Source organism: Podarcis cretensis, assembly GCF_951804945.1.
Source record: "Podarcis cretensis genome assembly, chromosome: 8".
Classification (NCBI taxonomy): Eukaryota; Metazoa; Chordata; class Lepidosauria; order Squamata; family Lacertidae; genus Podarcis; species Podarcis cretensis.
The window spans coordinates 70,857,529-70,882,340 of record NC_137177.1 but is presented as its reverse complement, the minus strand read 5'-3'; the positions used below and the strand labels follow the sequence as shown (position 1 = coordinate 70,882,340).

General features: G+C 46.1%; 1 protein-coding gene across 5 annotated transcripts in view; it reads right to left on the bottom strand.

Moving 5' to 3' along the window:
• Positions 1-24,812, bottom strand: part of MEGF6 (multiple EGF like domains 6) — a 206,840-nt gene that overhangs the window by 25,493 nt on the left and 156,535 nt on the right. For all 5 annotated transcript variants that reach the window (XM_079986726.1, XM_079986725.1, XM_079986728.1 and 2 more), the window contains 14 exons: positions 23,793-23,960; positions 22,861-22,992; positions 20,718-20,846; positions 16,247-16,375; positions 15,967-16,101; positions 15,112-15,246; positions 11,683-11,808; positions 10,593-10,724; positions 8,454-8,582; positions 8,237-8,368; positions 5,092-5,220; positions 3,500-3,628; positions 3,270-3,398; positions 1,801-1,929 (listed from right to left, as the gene is read on the bottom strand). In XM_079986726.1, the coding sequence (XP_079842852.1) occupies positions 1,801-1,929; positions 3,270-3,398; positions 3,500-3,628; positions 5,092-5,220; positions 8,237-8,368; positions 8,454-8,582; positions 10,593-10,724; positions 11,683-11,808; positions 15,112-15,246; positions 15,967-16,101; positions 16,247-16,375; positions 20,718-20,846; positions 22,861-22,992; positions 23,793-23,960 (1,863 nt within the window). The remainder of the gene's footprint in view (positions 1-1,800; positions 1,930-3,269; positions 3,399-3,499; positions 3,629-5,091; positions 5,221-8,236; positions 8,369-8,453; positions 8,583-10,592; positions 10,725-11,682; positions 11,809-15,111; positions 15,247-15,966; positions 16,102-16,246; positions 16,376-20,717; positions 20,847-22,860; positions 22,993-23,792; positions 23,961-24,812) is intronic.

Here is a 24,812-nt window from a genome sequence, read left to right as displayed (position 1 = left end):
GGTCACGTGGCCAGCGTGACATCGCTGCTCTGGCCAGAGCCAGAGCCAGATCCAGAGCCGCACACGGAAACGCCGTTTAACTTCCCGCTGGTAAGCGGTCCCTATTTATCTACTTGCACCCGGAGGTGCTTTCGAACTGCTAGGTTGGCAGGCGCTGGGACTGAGCAGCGGGAGCGCACCCCGCCGCAGGGATTCGAACCGCCGACCTTTCGATCGGCAAGTCCTAGGCGCTGAGGCTTTAACCCACATCGCCACCTGCGTCCCATATATACCAATAGAGGCTTGGGTTAATAAGATCTGGAGCAGCCTTTCTCAACCTTGGGTCCTCAGATGTTTTTGGCCTACATGATCTCTAGCTCACAGGACCAGTGGTCAGGGATGATGGAAGTTTAGGCCAAAAACATCTGGGGACCCAAGGTTGAGAAAGGCTGATTCTGGAGCATTGCACAGACCATCGACAACTAATCAAGGCCATTTCCAACAAAGGTATCTTTCACACGATCTGGTCTCCCTTTTTCTCTCTTATTGAAGAAGAACAGGAGGTTTTAATCCCATCATCATCCCAGAGGTGTCTGTGGAGGGGATATATTGATTGAAAATGTCTAGCCAACCAGATCGATAGTTGGATTTCCAAACAATAATAAAAAAGGAGCGTTCCTCAAATTTGGGAGGCTCGTTTGACAACAGCAAGAAGAAACTGAGCCTATAGTATCATGAGCAAGGCATTGTGGCTTACTCTGCCAGCAAAAGTTCAGAAGGCACCTTCTGTTTCAAATTATAGATGCCCAATTGTTATTTTTCTTTTTCCTTCAGGCTGGTTCCAATTTTAACCTCTTCATATTGGAGGAGCAAGAGGATGGCCGGTGAACAGCTCCTTTGAGCTGCTCCTCTGATAAGTTTTTAACTTATTCTATTTTTATTTTATTACTTTTTTGGCCCATTGATTTGTATCGCTTTTCAAAATTTTTTTTACATCAAATTAATTATCATTTAATACAAATCTAAAAGTTGACTTCCCACCCCACTTCCATTATGTTTTTCTTCCCTCCCTTACCCAGTGCAACATACATTTCATAATTCTGTTTCAATACTTGAAATATTTTAGCGTTTTATCACTTTATCACTTCTTCATTTCCCCTTGGCTGTACATATTTCAATCTCCGCATAGAATTTTATTCAACTACAACATATTCCCAAAACGTCAAGCAGGGTTACTCTTCGCTTTGCCAGCCCACAAAAAAAAATCATTGGTTATATAGCAATATTCCACAAATGCAACTTATCCCTCCTGCTATTTTATGTATGAAAAAGTCCGACTGGTAAATAAGAAATCCCCTTCAGCCACAACATTCCATTCCTGCTCCTTTATTTTATTACTTTTAACATTTTAACACATTCCTCATATCTAAGCAACATAGTAAGCATTCCCACAGTGCTTTTTTATTGTGTGGTTTTACGTATAATTGTTTTAAGCAGTTTTGTTATTTACAGTCGTACCTTGGTTTTTGAACAGCTTGGTTCTCAAACATTTTGGCTCCCAAGCACCGCAAACCCAGAAGTGACTGTTCCGGTTTGCAAACTATTTTTGGAAGCCAAACATCCGACGGGGCTTCCGCAGCTTCCCATTGGCTGCAGGAGCTTCCTACAGCCAATCAGAAGCCGTGCTTTGGTTTCTGGATGTTTTGGAAGTCAAATGGACTTCCGGAACTGAGTCCGTTCGCCTTCAAAGGTATGACTGTATTTATGAATAATGAGAGAAAAAATTATTATTATTATTATTGCAAAAAAGAAACAGATTACCCTGTTCGCAGGCCAGTCCTGTCCAGCCTTTGGGACACACGCAGCTCCCAGTGACTGGATCACATGTCCCGCCATTTTGACAAAGACACTGCTGCTGGCAGCTTGCTCCAAAGGAGCCATCGGGACACACTGAGGGCAGGGGAGGAAAAAAGGGAACAGCAACCAGATCAGAACGCAGCTGAAATAAATTTCCAGTGGGAACAAAAAGGGACTCAGAATCTCAATTGTTTAAGCCACAGGCTTGGCGCCCATAGGAAACTAATTCGCACACCAGTAGCTCCTACGAAGCCCACAAAAGGTAAAGGCCCCTTCGGAAATCTGCAACGCAAAAGAAGCTGCTTGCTCTCCATGCTCAGTTCCTGCTTGCTCTCGTTCGGTCTCTCCATCATTGAACACATCCCCTTAAGCATGGACGCGTTTCATTGGTTGCCTGGATTGGACCCGCACAGCCACTCACCCTTTCATTCTGAACAGGGGAGAGGTGCGAATAACGTTTTTCTGTGAACACAGCAGGTCTCTTTCCCTCATGGATTGCGAGGAGGGAAACGCCCACAACATTTTCAGGTCCTGCCTCTTCACCCCAGCACATACAGAATTATATTTTCCACAGTTCAGACCTTGCTCTAAGCGGCTTGCAACATGAAAGCAATACATAACTACAGCATAACAAACGTGTTATTTAACTACATTTCGAAAAACACAACCAAACTGTTTATGCATTGACAAGGTCTAAAAATAATGATACAAAAAAAAAGCAACAGTAACACACAGACACACACAACAAAACCCTTCAGATAACAGCCCAGCTGAAGAGTCTCCGTTCAGCAGCCTCAGCTTTTGTAGCTGGAGTCAGTCCGGGGCCCACCCTCCCAGACCAGGTGGAAAAAAGGCCTGCAAGGCATGGAGCAGGTCTTCTTTCCAGGACTCACAGCCAAAATGGTCTGCAAGGGATGCTAATGTCACAAAATACTTCAGTTGGGTTTAATCTTTCCAAAAGTGCCTTTCCTTTTCTTGGATCAATACTTATAGTTTGAACTCCCCCCTTATCTTCTGTAAACTTCAGGATCTCTCTCTCACACACACATTCCCAGTCTACTTTGTTACAAACTGTAGTGCCAAGAATTCCTAAACTGGGAGGTCTTCGTTAGGTAGTTTAGGAATGTGTCTATGCGCTTGTGTGTGTGTGCTCCCTAAATCTCCACCACAGATGGAATTTTTGCTGGTCATTGCTTAGAAGCAACCCACTAGCAGGAGAGAAGTGAAATAGAGAAAAACTTCCTGCATGCTAACAAGAGCAGAAAAGGAAAGGAAAGGGGAATTCAAGCTCTACAGCCAACCAGAAACCAGAGGACAGCAGCACTCACCTGACTTGTGATTCGAGAACACTGCCTCCAACAGAGGAAGCCGAACACAGCTATCATGGCTAGTAGCTATAGAAAGGCTCCTTACTTATTATTAGCGAGCAATACCTTGCTGGCAGGTCTCTCCCATCCATCCAGGTGCGCAGAGGCACTGGCCGCTCATGTGGTCACAGGTGGCCCCATTGGAGCAGCTGCATTCCTGGCTGCAGTTCTCCCCATAGCGGTGAGCCTGGCAAGCTGTAGCGGAAGGGAAACAGACAATGAGGGCCGCCACTTTCACGCATGTCCACGGCCAGCTGGGGAGGCTGAGAGGCTGGCACCCAGCACAGGGCACCTACTTTGATTGCAGGTGGGACCGATCCAGCCAGCGGGGCAGGTGCAGCGTCCGGTCACGTGATCACAGTGGGCTCCGTTCAGGCACCGGCAGGCCTTGTGACACTCCGTCCCATAAAAGCCATCAGGGCAAGCTGGGGAAAGAAAAACCCACATGATAAGTCTTGGCACCAATTCGTATGAGATGGTGATAGAGCAAAGCGACCTTTCTTTTTCTTTCTTTTTAAATTCACTTAATCTAGATTTTCAAGACAGCCTACAAAAGAGAACCATAAAACAAATATAAAACAGATGAAAAAGCTTAGAGACAAAAGCAGCTATTGATACAAAAAAGCCCTAAACGGCCTTGGTCCAGTATACCTGAAGGAGTGTTTCCACCTCCATCATTCTGCCCGGACACTGAGGTCCAGCGCTGAGGGCCTTCTGGCGGTTCCCTCACTACGAGAAGCCAAGTTACAGGGAACCAGAAAGAGGGCCTTCTTGGTAGTGGCACCCGCCCTGTGGAACGCCCTCCCACCAGATGTCAAAGAGAAAAATAACTACCAAACTTTTAGAAGACATCTGAAGGCAGCCCTGTTTAAAGGTAAAGGGACCCCTGACCATTAGGTCCAGTTGTGGCTGACTCTGGGGTTGAGGCGCTCATCTTGCTTTACTAGCCGAGGGAGCCGGCGTACAGCTTCTGGGTCATGTGGCCAGCATGACTAAGCCGCCTCTGGTGAAACAGAGCAGCACACGGAAATGCCGTTTACCTTCTCGCTGGAGTGGTACCTATTTATCTACTTGCACTTTGACATGCTTTTGAACTGCTAGGTTGGCAGGAGCAGGGACTGAACAACAGGAGCTCACCCCGTCACGGGGATTCAAACCGCCAACCTTCTGAGCGGCAAGTCCCAGGCTCAGTGGTTTAACCCACAGTGCCACCCGCATCCCTTAGCCCTGTTTAGGGAAGCTTTTAATGTTTAATAGGTTATTGTATTTTAGTGTTCTGCTGGAAGCCGCCCAGAGTGGCTGGGGAAACCCAGCCAGATGGGCGGGGTATAAATAAATTATTGTTGTTGTTGTTATAAAAGCAGTTAAAATCCTGGGCAATCTTCTTCTTTTTTTGAAAATGTCTAAAATAGGGCTCTCTGGGCAACTCAGTCATGTGGTGACTTATAAACAACAACAACAACAACAACAGTAGCAGTAATAAAGAAAGCCTACTGAGTGGCAAGGATATTTAGAGAAGGACCTCTGGTGCCAGGCTTAACAAACAGGTAGGTTCTTTTCTTTAAAAAGAAAAGAGAAAAAGGTAACATTTTCAGTGATTGTATTCCCTCCTAGACCAGGCGATTATGAAGAGTCTGCTGTCGTTTGGCAAATGGAGAGGCAGAGAAATGAGTAAGCTGGAGTTTAAATGGACACCCCCCCCCCCCGGGACAATACCTTCCTGCTGAAAACGTTTCTGGGAGAACTATTGGCACAGCCCTCATTTGAAGAGCGACTGGCAGCCTAGCAAGGTGAGCAGATCGAAAGGTCCTTCTGTGAATAGGGGCGGGGAGGATATTATTAGTAGTAGCAGTATGAGTAACAAAAGTCCTGGGTTTGGGTTACTTACGGCGTTCACAGAAGGTCCCTCTCCAGCCCGGGGTGCAGGTGCAAGCCCCACTGACATGGTCGCAGCCAGCCCCGTTGTCACACTGGCACCTGTGGCGGCAGCTTGGACCAAACCAGCCTTCAGGGCACTCTTGGGAAAAACAGAACACATAAAAACAATGGTGGGGAGAAGGAGAGAGAGGGGTTTATAAGAGGATGCAGAGCTGGTGTGTAAAACCAGATGCTGCTAAAAGGACCACCTTCTTTCAGGAAAGCGCTGCCTCCCACCCAGATGTTCAAGAGGGGAAAGGAGTTTGGTGGGGCCACAATCTTGGATGTTTGATTCCCCTGATTTGGGAGATGAGGACTCCAAAGCAGAAGGGCGTGCAGGGCCAGCCCCAGAACCACTTTCACTGGCCAAGTCTCTGGCGGCACTGCTGCTACCCTTGGATGACTCCATTGGACTGGTCCCAGGGAGACTGATGGAATCCCTTTAACTAAAAAATGGCACCTTCCAGCAGGGTGGGGTTAGTTGGGTGCGGCTGCTATATAAGGCTCAGTCTTGGTTTGATAGCTGCTGAGGCAACATCAGAGGTCTGCTCTCCCCAAGCACAGTCCGAACGCCTGCTTGAACCAGCCCTTGCCTTGCCTGAAATCCATGCTCTCCTCACAACAAGCTGCTCCAGTCATGTTCATTCTTAAAAGTTTTGCTTTTCACTCAGAACCATAGCTGTCAGTGTTTCCCTTTTTTAAGGGAAATTCCCTTATTCCGAATAGGATTCCTCACAAGAAAAGGGAAAAGTTCACAGCTGTGCTCAGAACTAGCTTATTTGTTTTACTTATTCCCCAGCTTCTTTTGGTTTTATATTGCTTTCAGTGGAAGACTCAGGTGGTCTTTCTGCTGCCTGTAATGTTGGTGTTTTCCCCATCCATGTGGCATGAAATGTTCAGGCTTCTTACTACTTCAAAGCATCAGATCTGCCTGGTTTCAGACAGGTAATGTTCGCTGCTTTAGATGCAGTTAAAGGAGGTGGGGACGCAGGTGGCGCTGTGGGTTAAAGCCTCAGCGCCTAGGGCTTGCCGATCGAAAGGTCGGCGGTTCGAATCCCTGCGGCGGGGTGCGCTCCCGCTGCTCGGTCCCAGCGCCTGCCAACCTAGCAGTTCGAAAGCACCTCCGGGTGCAAGTAGATAAATAGGGACCGCTTACCAGCGGGAAGGTAAACGGCTTTCCGTGTGCGGCTCTGGCTCTGGCCAGAGCAGCGATGTCACGCTGGCCACGTGACCCGGAAGTGTCTCCGGACAGCGCTGGCCCCTGGCCTCTTAAGTGAGATGGGCGCACAACCCCAGAGTCTGTCAAGACTGGCCCGTACGGGCAGGGGTACCTTTACCTTTACCTTTAAAGGAGGTGCACATCCTATAAACTACCTGTTGCTTTCCATGACAGAACTACCAGCTCTTCTCCTGCTTATTACTTCCATGTTTTTGAGGCGATTTCACCCTTCCCATATCCAAGAATCTGCTGATGTTCTCTGCTGATTCTCCAGAGAGGAGGGGGCGGTTTCTGCTCTCTACTTATTCCGCTCCAGCCTCACATCAAAGAGAGAGAGACTGAGTGTTAGAGAGAGATCGTGTGTATAGATAAGGTTGCTGCTAAGAGCAGCTGCAGACACTCAGTGCAGTTCAGCATTTTCGCTTAGACCTCATTTAGCTCTGTACATAGTTGTGTATTATAGTTGTAGATAGAACAAAAGAAGATATTCTACAGAGCTGCTCTCTGAGTCTTTTATACTCTGCTATACTCTGCTGTGTGACGACTGTCTTCTTGTTGGAGTGAATCCGGTGCTCACAACTCTAAGCTGTGAGTCCACAGCACTTTGACCTGTTCCTGTGCAGAAGGTAGTCTCTGGAAGTTCTATCCAGCTCGCCTGGCCCAGTGGGGGCTGAAGTGTATGAGTCCAGTTGGTGGCACTGGCTCAAGGGCGATGCTGACAGTTTTTTGCCCCAATTGGCATGAACTTCTCAGACTTTCTACTACTCCTTCAAACGGACAGACTGGCCAAATCTATAACAGAGCACAGGGTCTCTATCTTATAGGCCTTAAAAAAATAATCAGAAATACAACCTAATTTCTCTCCTTCCCCTCTCTGTGATCTTCCTGTGACCAGTACAGACTGTTCCAGGTTATATTAATACTTCATCCCAATACTAAAAATTTGAGAAACAAATAAAATAAATGAGAAAAGAATTGTGTTTTTTAATGGAACATTCCTTTGAATAAGTGGGAAAACTCACATTTTGAATTTTCCATTTAATTTGGAAATAAAGATTGTCAGTAATGGCAATAAATGATTTTTAAATCCAACTTAGAACCGCCTAGTGTTCAAGTCATCTGGCTGAGATTCTCTGATACAGGTGGGTTTCAAGGAGCACAGAAAAGCTCAAGATACACATTGATCTACCCACACGTAGTTGTTATCTCTGAGAAACGTAGAAAATAACAGGATATATTTATATTAATTCTTCAGACTTACACAACCCTTTAAAAATTAGCTAATGAAGGTGAATACATCAAAACAGGGCCCTGTCCTGTTTCTGATCCGTAATTGACTTCTGCTTAATGATTGAAACTAAGACCTTCACGACGAATCTGACTATGGACTAACATGAACTTACTGGTTTGTGATTCATAATTGGATATACATATCCTTATGAGTTCGAGTTTGTAATCTCTGTTTGAGTTTGTAATCTCTATTTGAGTTTGTAATTCTTGTCAGAATACATACTTTTGAATGGATTAGTTTTTGTTACTATTGACTATTGATTTGCGAGTAGGACCACTCCCACTATTGAAACCTTTATTGGCCTGAGTTCTTGGTGTGCTCTTTTCTCTTGGTATATTTAATAACAAGAACTCCAACTTGGGTTTCAGGAGCTCAGCACATTTCTTCAGGAAACTGGGCATTCTCCATTGTGGTGCCCTCATCCCAGAATTACCTCACAAGATTCAATCACTTCCCAGTCAGTTGGTCTCTCTCTCTGTGTGTGTGTGTGTGTGTGTGTTTCTCACACTCACACATAATCCCTCTGCTGGCTGGACATTAACAATACCTTTGCACATGCACAAAGAGTGAGCAGGAGGCTCGAAAACACCAGAAGGCGGCACTCACTCTGATCGCAACGGGTCCCGGTGTAGCCGGCTTCACAGAGACACTGTCCCGTCATAGCGTTGCAGCTCCCATCACTGTTGCTGCAGTTGCAAGTGTTGGTGCAATCGGGACCCCAGCGGCCAGCATTGCAGGCTGAAGAGGAGAAAGGGGAAGACTCGTTATCATCGTGACTTCGACACTGGGTTGCATTTAAGTCCTACTCAGAGTAGACCTATACCTCTTCGACAATTGTGGCCCGTCCATCCGGGCAGGCAGCTACACCTCCCCGTCTCAGGGTGGCAGTATCCTTCGTTCCCACAGTTGCAGCGCATTTGGCAATCTTGCCCAAACCATCCAGGTGGACATACTACAAAATGAGGGGGGGGGGAATCCAATAAACAGTTATTGCTTGTAGCCAGAGTCCATTGCAAACACAGTCAAATGCCTATTTGCACAGATTTATTTATTTTTAATGCATTTTCCAATGTCTAATTTATACATCCTGTTTTTCCATCACACGGTATTTACAGACTCCCCAACCCAGCATTCCAAGACATTCTAGATATACCTTGTTTTGCTACGTATCAGATACTTTATCCACCCATTCCCCCCTTCTTTTACCTCTTTGTTATAATTCACCGCTGCTCATAAAGTTACCCCGACTTGAAAATTGATTTTTGTATCACATCATTTTAAATCCTCCCCAAAGCTTTCCCGCTCAGACCTTATCCGTTTGTCATCCCAATTCCTTAATTTTGGCTGTCAAATTGGCAAATTCTATAAGCTCAGGCAGTCATTGTTATTTGTTGGGATTCCTTGATCTTTCCTTTATTTTTTTTAACACAGACAAGATTGCATTTTCTTTCTCGACTAGAGCCAGGGCCTTTTCGGCCGTGGCCCCAGCCTAGTGGAGCACTCTCTCATAAGAGACCAGGGTCCTGCGAGATTTGACATCTTTCCACAGGGCCTGCAAGACAGAGCTGTTCCGCCCGGCCTTTGGTCAGGGTTCAGTGTGACTCATTTTCTCTTTGTATAAGAACAAGCATGAAGGAGGTTTCCCAGCCTGCTCACAGGTCCTTATAATATCAGTGGAAATAGTTGGTCCTGGCGAGTAACCGCTTTCAATTTTATTCTGAGGATTGCAATTTGTCCAGTCAAATCTTAATTTCAATTTATTTGAATTAATTTTAGGATGCATTTTAATAGTTTGATTGCTTGTTTTTATGTATATTGTATTATTTATATGATGTTAGCCGCTCTGAGCCCAGCTTTGGCAGGGGAGGGCAGGATACAAATAAAAATTATTATTATTATTATTATTATTATTATTATTATTATTATTTCTAGGACAGGCATTATGGTTGGGCAGTGCAATAAAACATTTTACTAAATCCTCCATACAACCGTTTCCACAAACACACAATCAAAGGTAACTGATGCTCCAGATCGGTACATCAAATCACCTCTGGGCAGGGATGGGAGGAGGAGGAGGAGCAATGCAAAGGCAATAGGGCCTATAAGCATTTGGGGGGTGCCATTGAGAATGGCAGAGTCAAGGGAGCCAAGCTGGCACTGTGCTCTCACACAACACCCATTCATTTCACTGGCGCTTACTTGGAAGAATCCACACTGGGTGTTGCTTCCGTTGACCACACATGTCAAATTCAACTATTTTATTATTATTATTATTTATTCAACTTATACACTGCCCTATACTCGGAGGTCTCAGGGCGGTTCGCAACAAGACCACAACATATAAAATCAAACCAAAAGCAATAACCCAATAACACCCCCAAGCCACATTCTAAAAGGGTGTTGGATGTCAATAAGATCCACCAAAGGCCTGGTTAAAAAGGAATGTTTTTGCTTGGCACCTAAAGGTGTATAATGAAGGTGCCAGGTGAACTTCCCTGGAGAGAGCAGTCCACAGACGGGGAGCCACTGCAGAGAAGGCCCCGGTCTCATGTTGCCACCCTCCGGACCTCTCAAGGAGGAGGCACACAAAGGAGGGCCTCAGAAGATGATCTCAGGGACTGGGTAAGTTCATATGGGACAAGGCAGTCCTTGAGGTACTGCGGTCCTGAGCCGCACTTCTATCTTCACTGCAGGTGTTTAAACAGAGGTTGGATGGCCATCTGCCATGGATGTTTTAATTGAGATTATGGCATTGCAGGGGGTTGGACTGGATGACCCTTGGGGGTCCCTTCCAGCTCTGCAGTTCTATGATTCTATGTCTATACTTCTCTATGGGGATCCAGGCCAAGAGTCTCTCCTGGCCCTACCTGGAGATGTCAGGCATTGACCTTGGGACCTTTGGCATGCAGAACAGGTATCCTTGCCGTTGCTTCTAACCCCGCTAAAGACAATAGCTGCTTACCGTCTTGACAATGGCTGCCTGTATATCCAGGAAGGCACAAGCAAGTGCCAGTGGCAGGATCACAGCGGGCACCATTCTTGCACTCTGGGCAGAGCTCCTGGCAGCCTCTACCCCAGTGGCCTTCAGGGCAATCTGTATCGAGAGAGAGAGAGAGAATGAATGTTGAAGACCTGGATTGCCAATGGACTCTAGGTTCTCCTCTAGGCAACGCTAGGCTCCCCTGCACCCACAGCGGCTTCCCCATGAGGTAGTCCTGAGCACCTGTGGCACACATGGGAACACCAGAGCCATTTGGGTGGCCTTTCCTAAACAAGCAGCAGGCAGGAGGAAGTAGCCACACAATCACACATTGTCAAGGTTTCACCGAAGGAAGAATCAAGTGGCTGGAGTGATGTGGTTGTTGCAAGGACATGGTTGAGTGATGGTGAGTGTGAGGGTGTGCAAGGGCATTTGTGAGCTCCTTGGAGGAAAAGGTGGGATGCAAACATAATGACTGAATGAGTTAATTGTGCCCATTAACTTTAATGGGTCTACTCTGAATAGGACTTGCCCTCAATGCTACCTATAATGCTGAATGTGTCCATCCCCCAACAGCATAACAAGGGCAGGGGGAAACCACAGGGTTGTGTCCAGCTTAGTCCTACTCAGAGTAGACCCACCAAAGTTAATGGGCATGATTAACTTATTCTTTTATTGTGTTTACATCCCACCTTTTTCTCCAAGGAGCTCGCTGCGGCATATGTGGTTCTCCTCCTCCTCATTTAATCCCCACAACAACCTTGTGAGGTAGGTTAGGCTGAGAGGCAAGATGAGCTTCATGGCCCTAGTCTCTCCCAGGTCCTAGTTTGACACACTAAACATTATGCCACGCTGGCTCCATAAACCTCAGTTGCATTAACCTCGGTGGGTCTACTCTGCCCATAACTAAGCTGAATTAGTTAAATTAAAATGCCATAGGGCACTGTGTGAAATCAATGGGCACGATGTTTCCCTACATCTTCAAGCTGTGAGAAGTTCTAGCTCTTCCTTCCTGTGACGCAGGGAGCGTTCAAGGGTTCAGAGGTGGAGACATGGGACTTCCCTTACTCACCTTGGCTGCAATCCACACCAGTCTTCCCGGCCACACAGTGGCACTGCCCAGTGAAGCGGCTACACTGTGAACCACCGCAGGAACAGGTCTGTAAACAGTTCATGCCAAACTTGCCTTCTGGGCATTCTGAAAAGCAAAGGACATGAAGTGATTAAGAGAACGCACATGTCCCTAGGGATGGGATTTTTTTCTGAAACTCTCGACGCCAAGATTATCTGCCCAGATTTGTTTTCCATCCAGTTCTCATCTTTGCCTTCACTGTCCTCAACAATGTTTAATCCGATCAGTTAGAGTGACCATGTGGCATTTGCCTGTTATGTTGTGGACACCCTGTAGCAAAAGGACATGGGGTCACCATGGTCAATCTGACTAAACACGAATGTGGTTGTTTGAGGACAGCGGCAGCCCCCCCAAAAAGAAGCAAAACGCCCCCTTCCAGCAAAAGGGCCTTTTTAGTGGTGGCTCCTCATACACAGAACTGCCTCTTTGCAGAGGCACACCCAGCCCACATCTTAATAATTTTAGGTGGCTATTTAAGATACATCTTCAGGCATTTGGACGAAGAGAGACCTGATTGCTCCTGCTATTAGCAACTATTCTTTAGTTTGTTTATTTATTACCCTGGATTCATCTACCACTTTATTGTAATAAAAACTCAACACCAACATGCAAAAAATTATGAGACTCATAGAATTGTTGAGCTGGAAGGGACCCCAGCCCTCTGCAATGCAGGAATACATTGCGAGTGGCCATCTAAACTCTGCTTAAAAGCCTCCAAGGAAACTAAAATCTGGATTAAGACACATGTCAATAGTGCACATGTCACAATCATAAAAAGTAACCTAAAACAAATAGCACATGTCAGCATAAATGAATAGATTGGGTTGTATCCAGTACTATTCCTCCTCGGAGCAGACCCAGTGAAATTAATCACAGAATTATAGACAGATCCAATCACGCGGCAACACAGGAATCACAGTCTAACTTAGGCCCGTTAATATCAATTAATGGTTAATTGATATTAATTAACCAGGCCAGATTCAATTAAGTTGTTGTGCTAGCAGAACGGGACTTCTCTCCAAATCTGCCTTGGAGGGTCATCCGCTGCAGAACAGTGCTTGGGAGAGGAAGACGAGAGTGGACACTGTTCTGTCAGGCAAGCAGAAAGGTTTATGCAGACAGAACTTCTGCTGAATCCCATCCAGCGGACCCCCCCTTGAGTAGGCCTTGGTTGGATGCAGCCCAAAACATTTTAAATAACCAATGAATAAATAAAATGATCTAAACTACAGAAGCAGCCTGGTGGATGTGCAAAGGCGAGGCGCTCGTTTATGTTGGGGCAGGTCTTGCACAGATGCAAGCCCTGAGCTGCAAGCACACAATCAAAAAAAGTCCATTGGGGGCAGGAATTGGTGGACACACACACACACACACACACACACACACACACACCCTGATTTAAGGATCTAAAGCAACAACAGCATCACTTTTGTGCATTCTTTCCTCTAAGCTAATAGGTGACAGATGTTCCTCTTCCCTTTTAATAGCTTCCAGATTTTGTATCGAAGTCCAGAGCTCAATATTGCCATTAAAAAAATTTATGTTATTTCCTGTCCCTCCTTCCTTGGGGGGCCTGAAATTTCCACCAAGGTGCTTGTGTTGCTTTCAAGCCACCCGGGTCCATCATTATATACCACTGCCTACCCCCCTACCCCAATCAGCCCAAATTGCTGCAACATAGCACTTGTGATCCAGACAGATCTTAGCAAGGATTCCTGCTTTCTCTGTGACTGGAAAGTGAGATTCTTCCTGGGGGACTAAGACATATTCTCTGCAAAAAAACACACCCTCAAACCTTTGATCAGGCATAGGCTAAGATCCAAAAGGAGAAGGAAATGAAATGAATGCTCAGATATCGATGTTGCCCAATTAAAAGAACATACACTATTTATTTATTTATTCCATAAAATGCAAATACTTTAAATAAATCAGCTTGATGAATCATAGATTTGTACAGTTGCAAGGGATCCCCAAGGGTCACCAGTCTAACCCCCTGAAATGCAGGAATCACAGCGCTCTCTTTTTATTTAAACTCTGGAAAGGTAAATGAGCCCACTCAGAGTCTATAACTAGAGACACACCCTGAAGAAAAAGAAGTCTAGTAAAGGAGTAGGGAGGTTTTTCATGCTAGTGGACAGAGGAATTAATGCAAATTTTGTCCATGTACAACAGGCTGATTTCCAAGCACACTCACACAGCCCATGCTACCCTCCCTCCAGGGAAGTAAAAGACATTTTAAAAAGGTAAAAGGTAAAGGACCCCTGGATGGTTAAGTCCAGTCAAAGGCGACTAAGGGGTTGATGCGCTCATCTCGCTTTCAGGCCGAGGGAGCCGGTGTTTGTCCACAGACAGTTTTCCAGGTCATGTGGCAAGCATGACTAAAACAGCTTCTGGAGCAACAGGACACCGTGACGGAAACCAGAGCACACGGAAACACCGTTTACCTTCCCGCCACAGTGGTACCTATTTATCTACTTGCAGAGGTGTGCTTTTGAACTGCTAGGTTGGCAGGAGCTGGGACAGAGCAATGGGAGCTCACCCCGTCGCGGGGATTTGAACTGCCAAACTTTTGATCAACAATCCCAAGAGGCTCAGTGGTTTAGACCACAGCGCCACCTGCTAATAATAATAATAATAATAATAATAATAATAATAATAAATTTTATTTATACCCTGCCCTCCCCAGCCAAGACTGGACTCAGGGCGGCTAACACCAGATACAAAAACAATTGATTGAAATACAACTTAAAAAACAAGATTAAAATACAACATTAAAGCATTAAAATGCAGCCTCATTTCAGTGGAAATCAAATCAAAAACTTTTTTGGGGATGAAAATGTCAAGTCTTCACCAAGGCTAACTATCCAGACTGGTCCTATATGGGCCAGAAAAAAGCCAGGGAAGTCCCCAAATAGGAGTTCCATCACAGAAGGAGAAAGGAAAAAAGAAAGAGGGGGAGGAAATCAAGTTGATTCCAAGCCAAAGGCCAGGTGGAACAACTCTGTCTTACAGGCCCTGCATTATTGGATGATTATTAAACATTCCAGCCAGGCAGAAACACACTCAAGGCAGGGCTGTGGAGGAGTGTGACCTAAGAAGAAGGGGTGTGGCCTGGGGAGAGTGCTAAAGGCCAATGAGAAAGTTATGGAGGGCCGCATCTGGGCTTCAGGTTCCCCACCTGTGCAACAAAGCTGTCGCCTGCCTACAGGCAACGATGGCACCTGGGAAACACAAGAGGAGAGCTCTCTCATGCTCAAATCCCGCTTGCTGGTCCACCACAGGCCGCTGTGAGAACTGGGTGCTGGATGAGATGGGCCATTGGCCTGATCCAGCGGGCTCTTCCTATGTACATCCCAAAGCAGATCTTACCCTGGCTGCAGTTCTCCCCGTGGTAGCCCGCTGCACACTGCTTCTGACACTCTCCGCTGACATGGTCACAGGGCGAACCAGAGGGGCAATCGCACTTGCTTCTGCACCTGGCGCCGTAGTAGCCTGGATCACATTCTGAGAAGGGCGATAGCAACATCAAGCATTTAATGCAAGGCTGGACAGGGAGGAGAGAGGGGGCAGCTGACAGGTGGACAACAACAGCCTTGGCATGCAAAAGGTTCCTGGGTTTTAATCCACAAGATGCCCCACTGAAACAGTCCTCCCCAGCCTTGGATCCTGTTGAGGCTGTGGCTGATGGCAGCTGGAGTACAATATTGGGGGACCCCCCCCCCAGGTTAGGGGGGCTGCACTGAAAGAAAAATACAGATCCAACACCGGTCAGAATAGACAGTCAGTATCCTTCATCCCTGGGCCCCTAGATGTGGATGGACTACAATGCCCATCATTAGGGGGGGCTGCACTGAAAGAAAAATACAGATCCAACTCCGGTCAGAATAGACAGTCAGTATCCTTCATCCCTGGGCCCCTAGATGTTGATGGACTACAATGCCCATCATCCATGACCATTGGCTAAGCTGCCATGGATAATGGGTGTTGTAGTACGGCAACATCTACAGTGGAAGGGTCATAGCAGATTGGTGTAGAGCCTGCAAATGGTCTCCACAAGTTGAGCTGGGACAGATGCCTTGTCTGAAACCCAGGAGAGCGGCTGCCGGTCAGTGTGGACAACACTGAGCTAGGTGCACCAATGTTCTGACTTTGCAGAAGGCAGCTTCCTAAGTGTCCCCTACAAGAACATGAGTACCTGAAACCCACTGCACAAAAGCAACTCACTTTTCTGGCATCTGTCACCGGAGTAGCCGGGTTTGCACACGCAAGTGCCGTCCTTTTTGTCGCACTCCAGGCTGTTTGCTTGTGTGCACCGGCATTCTTCGGAGCAGCCTGTGCCGTAGGCCCACTTTGGACAAGCTAACATAAAGGAGGAGTGAATGGCAGGGGGGAGAGAATCAAGAAAAAAAAAGTAAATGGACTTGGGGAGGGGAAATACACTTATTGGGGGGACCCCAAGAGCCCTCTCAATGTCCCCAGGCGAACAAGGTGCCCAGCTGATTACCTAAATGACAATATCGCCCATAAAGGCCTGGGTCGCACAGGCAGGCCCCGTAGATTCGGTGGCAGCGCCCTCTGTTGGCACAGTTGCATTTCTTCCTGCAATGCTTCCCGAAAAATCCTTTGGGGCAGCCTGGAAACAAGCAAACAAATGAAGATGGTCAAAGCAGAATGATAGGCTGATGTAGGCTACCCTCTTTCCCAAACTCGGGTCCCCAGGTGTGGTTGGACTACAACTCCCATCATTCCTGGCCAGTGCTCATGGATGATGGGATATGTAGTTCAAGAACATCTGGGGACCCAAGGCTAAGAGAGGCTGGGCTAAATCCTTGATGCTTTAGTATCTCAGTCACTAACGGCAGCTCAAACCAAGTCCTTTCCATTTGCTGCTGATATCAGAGGACCCTCTGGGACATCAGACCAATTTTGAATTTTGTTTATACCTTCTTGCTTAGTCTTATCTTATTGCCCCCAAGGCCAAAAATGGCTGCACTTTTTTCTTGTGTGGAGCGAGGGAAATTAATGCAGTATCAGGTGCCTCTTGGACTCATTCCTGCTCTTCTTGAGTTGCCTTTCCTAGCAAATTGCTTCCATATGTTCCTAACTATTGCTGTGAGGTCATGTTAATGGATTTCATTTTTGTTTCTTAGCTTTGGACAAAACATCCGTCCCCCCCCCCTTAAATAACCTCCAGGGTGGGGGGAAGTACAGTATGTGGCATTGTGTGACAAAAGTGAGGGATCAGGATCGGAGAGACCTGGGTGACAATTGCTACTCAGCCATGAAAATGCATTTGGTGGCCTTAGGAACATTGTAGTCCCTATGCCTCTCAATCTCTGTTCTCTCCATTGAAAGCAGCATTTGTATTTTCTTTCACAATCATGAAGAGGTGCCATTCCCATACATTCAACAAGGAAGTGTGTTTGTACATCCTTGAGCATCCATGCACACCTATCTAGGAGCCCTGATGAATGGTCACAACTGCTTAAGGACGTGTGCTTGTTTGACGCTATGTGTTTGCTGCAGAAAACGCAAGGTACCCATATTGTGAAAATGAGGGACAATCAGAGACAAAGGGCCTGGAAATGCGAGTTACAATGTGAAACTGTTTGTTGTTGTTGTTTAGTCGTTTAGTCGTGTCCGACTCTTCGTGACCCCATGGACCAGAGCATGCCAGGCACTTCTGTCTTCCACTGCCTCCCGCAGTTTGGTCAAACTCATGCTGGTAGCTTCGAGAACACTATCCAACCATCTCGTCCTCTGTCGTCCCCTTCTCCTTGTGCCCTCCATCTTTCCCAACATCAGGGTCTTTTCCAGGGAGTCTTCTCTTCTCATGAGGTGGGCAAAGTATTGGAGCCTCAGCTTCACGATCTGTCCTTCCAGTGAGCACTCAGGGCTGATCTCCTTAAGAATGGATAGGTTTGACCATAGCTTTTACTATATGGACCTTTGTTGGCAAGGTGATGTCTCTGCTTTTTAAGATGCTGTCTAGGTTTGTCATTGCTTTTCTCCCAAGAAGCAGGCGTCTTTTAATTTCGTGGCTGCTGTCACCATCTGCAGTGATCATGTAGTTGATGGTAATCGCTATATCGTCCTGATAATGGATGCCCCAAAATATTATAGTGCATTCTCACCTCTTAACAGGATGGACAGAACATTCGATCAACCTCCTGACGACCCTTAACCAATCATGGCTGCAGTGGGAAACGTCAAATCAGGAGGGAGAGAGGATGGGAAAAGTTGGTTTTGACAATTTAGGGAAGTCGCTAAGGGGATTAGGAGTTTGTTTAGTACAATAAACCTGGTAAATTCATCAGGTAGAGGAAAAAGTCCTAGAAAATAGCTAGAGTTGTTTTACTGGCATTGTAAGGCAGATTCTACAGAGCAAAAGAAATAGTTTTGTGGAACAGACTCATCAGTAAAGTTTTCATTTAAACCTGTGACAGCATTTACAACTGATTAGTATTGTGCTTTTACTAATGAAACCATTAAGCATCATTTCTCACTAAGTGTTTGATTAAATAAAGTCCAGTTTTGTTTCCAATGTGCCTCAGCTTAAATTGATATCCAGAACTGGGAATAAGTTGCCTTAGGAGTCCCAACATTAAGAGTCCTTGTTGCGGATCAATAGTGTAGGCCACCACTTATAGAGAACCCCTGAATTCTTATCTGATTTATACAGGAAGGGCCCAAGTTTACTGTATATATCCTTAGTTTCAGTCACATTGCCTCACCACCCATCTTCACTTAGGGAGTTTGTCGCACCCTGTTTTGAATTTTCATTAATCAACCAAATATGGCTATAGCATTCTGCTGTTTACAAGATTTATAGACTGCTTTTTAGTTTTAGAAATTCCGAAAGCAACTATGAGCACATCAAAGCATCTGCCACATGCAGGGAATGGGAATGAAATATGATTTGGATTTTTACTGTTGGAAGTTCGGGTGCAACTCAGCTTGCTGAAAGGGGTTTAGACCAATAGAGTCGCAGACCTCCAGATTCCTAGACTATCTCTGTACCTTTAACTCTGTATCCTTGATGTTTAGACTGATAAGTCTTGGGTTGCATCCTGTTTACAACTTCCTCCTCCTCCTTACACACTGTTTCTGGACCTCAAGGCAAGAGGTAATCTTGGATCTATCTTTTGAGAACAAAGGTGCAAGCACGGCTGATTTGTTTCTCTAACTAGGTAGTTAGCTAGGGCTATAGAACTCTGTCTTACAAAGAATGCACTTTCTTTAATAGACATTAGCATTTTTATTTTATACCAAGTCTCAGCCTGAATACTTTGTAGACCCAGCGAGGAAGGACTCTATATGTTAACTCCTAGTCCATATTTTCTGAAATGAGATGCAAAGCATAAGTGAACTACCCTTCAAAAATTCAAACTTTTCTGAATTTTGCAATTAAGTTCCCCAAACAAAACATGGATGCAAAATGTGCCTATTAGGGAAAATGTGCTTGAAGCTGCATACGTGAATGAAAATAAATATGCATTACAATAGGGAATGAGAAAAATGCAGCTGTAGGCCTGCTGAAGTCCTTCCTTTTCAACAAGCCTTTTGAAACAAAGGCCTTTATCCTAGTCTGTACCCGGACCTGATTTGAAATTGTTCTCTCCTTGTGAAAACTGTTTTTAATTGTTAGTTTTAATTGTTCTTATAAATGAAGTTGTGTAATATTTTCATTACTGGCATGAAATCATTTTCAGATGTTTTACGGGAGGCAATACATAAGTGGAACCAGAGGGGGTGCATTGCATTGAATTGCACTAAAATGTTCATGAGGACTTTAAAAATGTATATCAGAAACTCATGCAGAAATGTGGAGAGCTCAACTTAAGACCAGGAAAAAAACTGAGAAACAGAGGGAAATAGCAATTGGCAGATAAATCCATCCCGCTTCGTACGGTTCCAAGCCTTTCCTGCTAGAGGAGGCTGAGGCCAGATTCATATCATGCATTGAAATAACTTTGATAAGTCTTTAAACAGTCAGGGCTTCCCCAAAAAATCATGGGGTTGTAGTTTGTTAAGGGTGCTGAGAGTTGTTAGGAGACCCCCTATTTCCCGCCCAGAGCTACAGCTCCCAAAGCGATTTAACCATCAGTCCCTTTTCACAGGAAACTCTGGGAATGGTAGCTCTGTGAGGACCTGTAACAACTCTCAGAAGCCTTCACAAATCATACCAGCAGATAGATTACCGAAACCAGATCTTTTAAAAACTCTCAGCACCTTTATACCTTTATACAGCTCCCATAATTTGGGGGGGGGGGGAGGAAATGACAGTTTAAAGGGGTATCCCAGCACTTGGGAACTGCCCTGAGATCTCCAGGTATAGGGAGGTATATAAATTCATTAAATGATAATAATACAGTGGTACCTCAGAAGTCGAACAGAATCCATTCTGGAAGTCTGTTTGACTTCCAAAATGTTCAGAAGCAGAGGGGCAACTTCCGATTGGCGGCAAGAAGCTCCTGCAGCCAATCAGAAGCTGCGTAAGCTGCGTTGGACATTCGGGTTCCAAATACAGTGGTACCTCTAGATACGAGCAGGATCCGTTCCGGAGCCCCGTTTGCATCTAGAAGCAAATGTAACTAGCGACGGCACGCCTGCGCACGCATGCGTCGCTTTTTGCTGCTTCTGCGCATGCGTGTGACGTCATTTTGAGTGCCTGCGCATGCGCAAGCGGTGAAACCCAGAAGCAACGCTCTCTGTTACTTCCGGGTTGCTGCGGAGCGCAACTCGAACGAGCTCAACCCGAAGCGCATTCAACCCGAAGCATGACTGTAACGTTTGCAAACCAGAACACTCACTTCCTTGTTTGCGGCATTTGGGGGCCAAAACATTCGACACGCAAAATGTTCGGGACCCAAGGTACGACTGTAATAATAATAAAATGCAGTGCGAATGTGACCTTAAGTGGAACCCTCTTTCCAACCTCTAGCAGGAGAGCAGAAAAGAGGTCTGAGCCTTACCGTCCTCACACAGTTCCCCACTGACTCCAGGCGGGCAGCGGCAGGCTCCTGTCACCGGGTTGCAGGTGCCTCCGTTTTGGCAGAGGCAGATAGAGCTGCAGTTCCTTCCAAAGGTACCTTCTGGGCAGGCTGTGAGAAGGAGACAGGCAGAGAAGGCCCATGAGATACTAGAAACAGATGGGCCAGGCCAGTGGAAACAGAGGAGAACTTCAAAACCTTTAAAGCTCTATGCGGCCTAGGACCCACGTACTTACAGGACCGCCTCTCCTGGTATGCCCCACGAAGAAGAAGAAGAAGAAGAAGAAGAAGAAGAAGAAGAAGAGGAGGAGGAGGAGGAGGAGGAGGAGGAGGAGGAGGAGTTTGGATTTGATATCCCGCTTTATCACTACCCTAAGGAGTCTCAAAGCGGCTAACATTCTCCTTTCCCTTCCTCCCCCACAATAAACACTCTGTGAGGTGAGTGGGGCTGAGAGACTTCAAAGAAGTGTGACTGGCCCAAGGTCACCCAGCAGCTGCATGTGGCGGAGCGGAGACGCAAACCCGGTTTCCCAGATTACGAGACTACCGCTCTTAACCACTACACCACACTGGCTCTTAAGGTCCACAAATGACAACACTTTGGAGGTCCCAAGTCACAAGGTGGTTAGGTTGGTCTCAACTAGGACTAGGGCCTTTTCAGTACTGCCCAAAACTTGGTGGAACGCTTCGTCACAAGAGACTAGGGCCCTGTGGGACTTGACATCTTTCTGCAGGGCCTGCAAGACAGAGCTGTTCTGCCTGGCCTTTGTTTTGGACTCAGTCTGACCCTTTTGTTTCCCTCCCCTTATGGTTTTGACTTTTAAAATGAGGCTGCATTTTAAATTGCATTTAAAGCTGTATTTTAAATTGTTTTTTTCTTTTTCTTTTTTTCTTATTATGTTTTTAATGAAATTTTATTGGTGTTAGCTGCCCTGAGCCTGGCTCTGGCCGGGGAGGGTGGGGTATAAATTATTATTATTATTATTATTATTATTATTATTATTATTAATTAGATAGATTCGTGAAAGGTAAGTCTGTTGCTGGCTACCAGCCACAATGGCTATGTTTCAGGGATATGCTTCAATCAAATGCTGGATCTCAGGGATCTCACACTGAATCAGATTAATTTGGGTCCAACCCTGGATTTAGACAAAGCCGGTTGAGGCAACTCTGGATCCCATTGATGGGATCGAGTCCATCCGGAATGATCCAGGGCTGTTAAAAGGAAGGGCAAAGGAGATGCACCTCCCTTCCTGACTACATAGACCCATGGACTTGTAGAGTTGCAAGGGACATCAAGGGCCATCTGGCCCAACCCCCTGCAATGCAGGGATTCATCCTGGGTCGCAATGGAGCTGCTCCAAAGCACCAGCCTGGGTCTTAAAATCAGATCAGGGGGAGGCATATAAAAGCCCTATGCTTTCCCTCCATCGTCAGAGGTATGTATGCCTCCCAGTTGCTGGGAATCACAAGTGGCAAGAGTGCTGCTGCAAATTTCCTGTAGACATGTGGTTAACTGCTGGATGGGCCTTTGGCTTTCTCGCGAAAGGTAAAAAAAGAAGACCTTCTTAGATAGGCATCAGTTCATTTAGTGTCAGGTGAATGGGCAGGGAAGGTACAGGCATGACTCAATTCTGCCTACAGACTCAATTGGCCCCTTGAGGGAGGTGGCAGTAGTGGGGAGTGGTGGTCTCTGTTTTTCCAGAGTGGCCAGACACTGTGCTGGGAGACAGAATCCCCAAAGGTTCCCACTGGTGTCATATAAAGAGTTCATTAGCCTTTCAAAAGCCAGCAGTGCTTCTAATTCACCGCCGATAGGTTTATAGCTGCTGTCTGAGTGCAAACACTCAGATCCAAGGCACACAAAAATGCCTGGACTGCAGACTGGGATCTCAAGGGGCAGATAGCAGCAACAGCCTCCGCACAACTTTACTGAGCGCTTTTGCCGGGTAACTCTAGTCCAAGGTAAACATGATAAAATGCAGGCCTTTGGTGCTATTCCAAGCCAGCTGGCTCACCACTGCCCTGACGCTCTTCACATTTAATGGCCTCTTGGAAGGAAACACTTTGACAGGTCATAAAAGGCGGCCCCATCGTTTGCCAGGGCATTGCCTTCCCAACTCACTTTGGTTGCAGAGGATCCCGCTCCAGCCAGCAGGACAGTTGCAGCCTGTCCGGTCCTCATTGCACACCCCTCCGTTTTGGCAATCGTCACATGTCAGGCTGCAGTCATGGCCGAAGGTGTCGTCCAAGCAGACTGCAAGAAAGGTAAACTGTTACGGAGCTCAACCTTGAACCAAGAGGCAACAGTAGTGCAATACTTTTATGAGGGCTAACTGGGGGAGGCTTCTAGCTCCGTGCTTAACATGCCAAAGGTCCCAGGTTCAATCCCTGGGACCTCCAGGTAGGACTGGGGGGAAAGTCCCATCTGCAACCTGGAGAACCACTGCCAGTCTGTGTAAACAACACCAATGCTCTTGCTCGGAATAATGATGTAAATGGATCGTTTGATTCATTTAAACATCTGCATCATAAGATTCAGTGATGCACAGAAGCTATTGTGGATAGCTAAGTTCCAAACCACAGTTTAGCAAATCAGGTCATTTTGTGCTGGAAATCACAAAGACTGAATTCACATCTCCCAGGACTGGAGTGCAATATGTTCAGAATAAATAAAATAGATTTGAATGCCTAACTTTGCATGATTTTTTATGGTTCTCCTACAGGATAATCACAAGAAAGGGAAGTGTTCAGTAACAAACTTGGGAGTTTGCAAGCTATCGACCCTATAGAATGAAATCTGAGTAAGTAAACTTGCAGGACATACACATTTGTCGCACAACAGAAACGAAAAGTACGCATGTTCAGTGGAATAGTGATTGTTACTGGTGTGTGTTTTGATGGAGGAAGAGAAAACCAGGGAAATGAATAATGGAATGGACTACCTGGGAAAAGGGCATGTCTGGTTGGCCGGCGGCCGCAGCCCTGAACAGGAGTGCTCATTTTAGGAAGGAGGACACAGTGCAATGTTTTGCTGTGGGTCCCATGTGTGCTTACTGAATTTCTCAGACAGTGTGTGCTCTCCTCTTGCTTCTGCCTCCTCCTCCTCATCAAGGTAGTCTTCATCAAATAGCTGAGTGAGCTCATCTCGCAGGACCGCCACATGGGGGAGCGGCCGGAAGATGGGACGCCGGCTATCTAGGGCCTCCACGGGTTCATCGAGCACTGCGGAGAAAAAGCAAGCCACGCCAAGGACATTTAAGGAACGCCAAGGACCCAGAAAAATGGTCTGATCATTCACCAAAAGAAATAAACTCAATATGGGGGCTGAGCAGTGTACAATGGTCTATATTGTTTTATGTTGTAAAGAATCTAAATGCCCTTTTCCAAAATGACACACACCTTCCGCATATGGACCCTTCTTCATGCATTACATTTTTAGGTGTAGCTTGAGAAGGGTCGCTAATCATAGAGCATGTGCTTTAGGTCAGGGCGGAGGACCTCTTTATTTGACCCTTCGGATAATGCCTGGATGGAGGACAGAGTTTGGGGGAGTGCAAGTACACATAGGAACTATCCTGCCATCTGAAGGTAAAAGGCCCTGGCTCACTTCAGCAATACGGCCCGCAGAAAGTTGCCTAGAAGGGAATGTTGCCCTTAGGTTGAAAAGGGCTCCTGTGCAGATGCAGAATGTTCTCGGTTCAGCTCCTATCATCTCCTCCAAGGAGGAGGATAAAATTGGGAACTAAATGAGAAGGGGGCAGAACTAGGTACATCACTTTGAGTTTCTTAGAGGAAGGTAGGATGGAAATAAAATGTAATAAATAAACAAATGTAAGTAGGTATAACAAAGAGCCACTGTGCTGTGTTGGCTTTTAATTTCTTTGTTGATTTGCTCCAAGGAGCTGTTTTGTTTTGTTTTGTTTTGTTTTGGAGGTTGCTGATGTTTCCTGTACCATGTGCACAAAGCCTTTCAGATTGGGTGGGCTCTCAATCTAAAGAAGTAAAATGCCTTCAGTGTTCAGAAGAAGAAGAAGAAGAAGAAGAAGAAGAAGAAGAAGAAGAAGAAGAAGAATG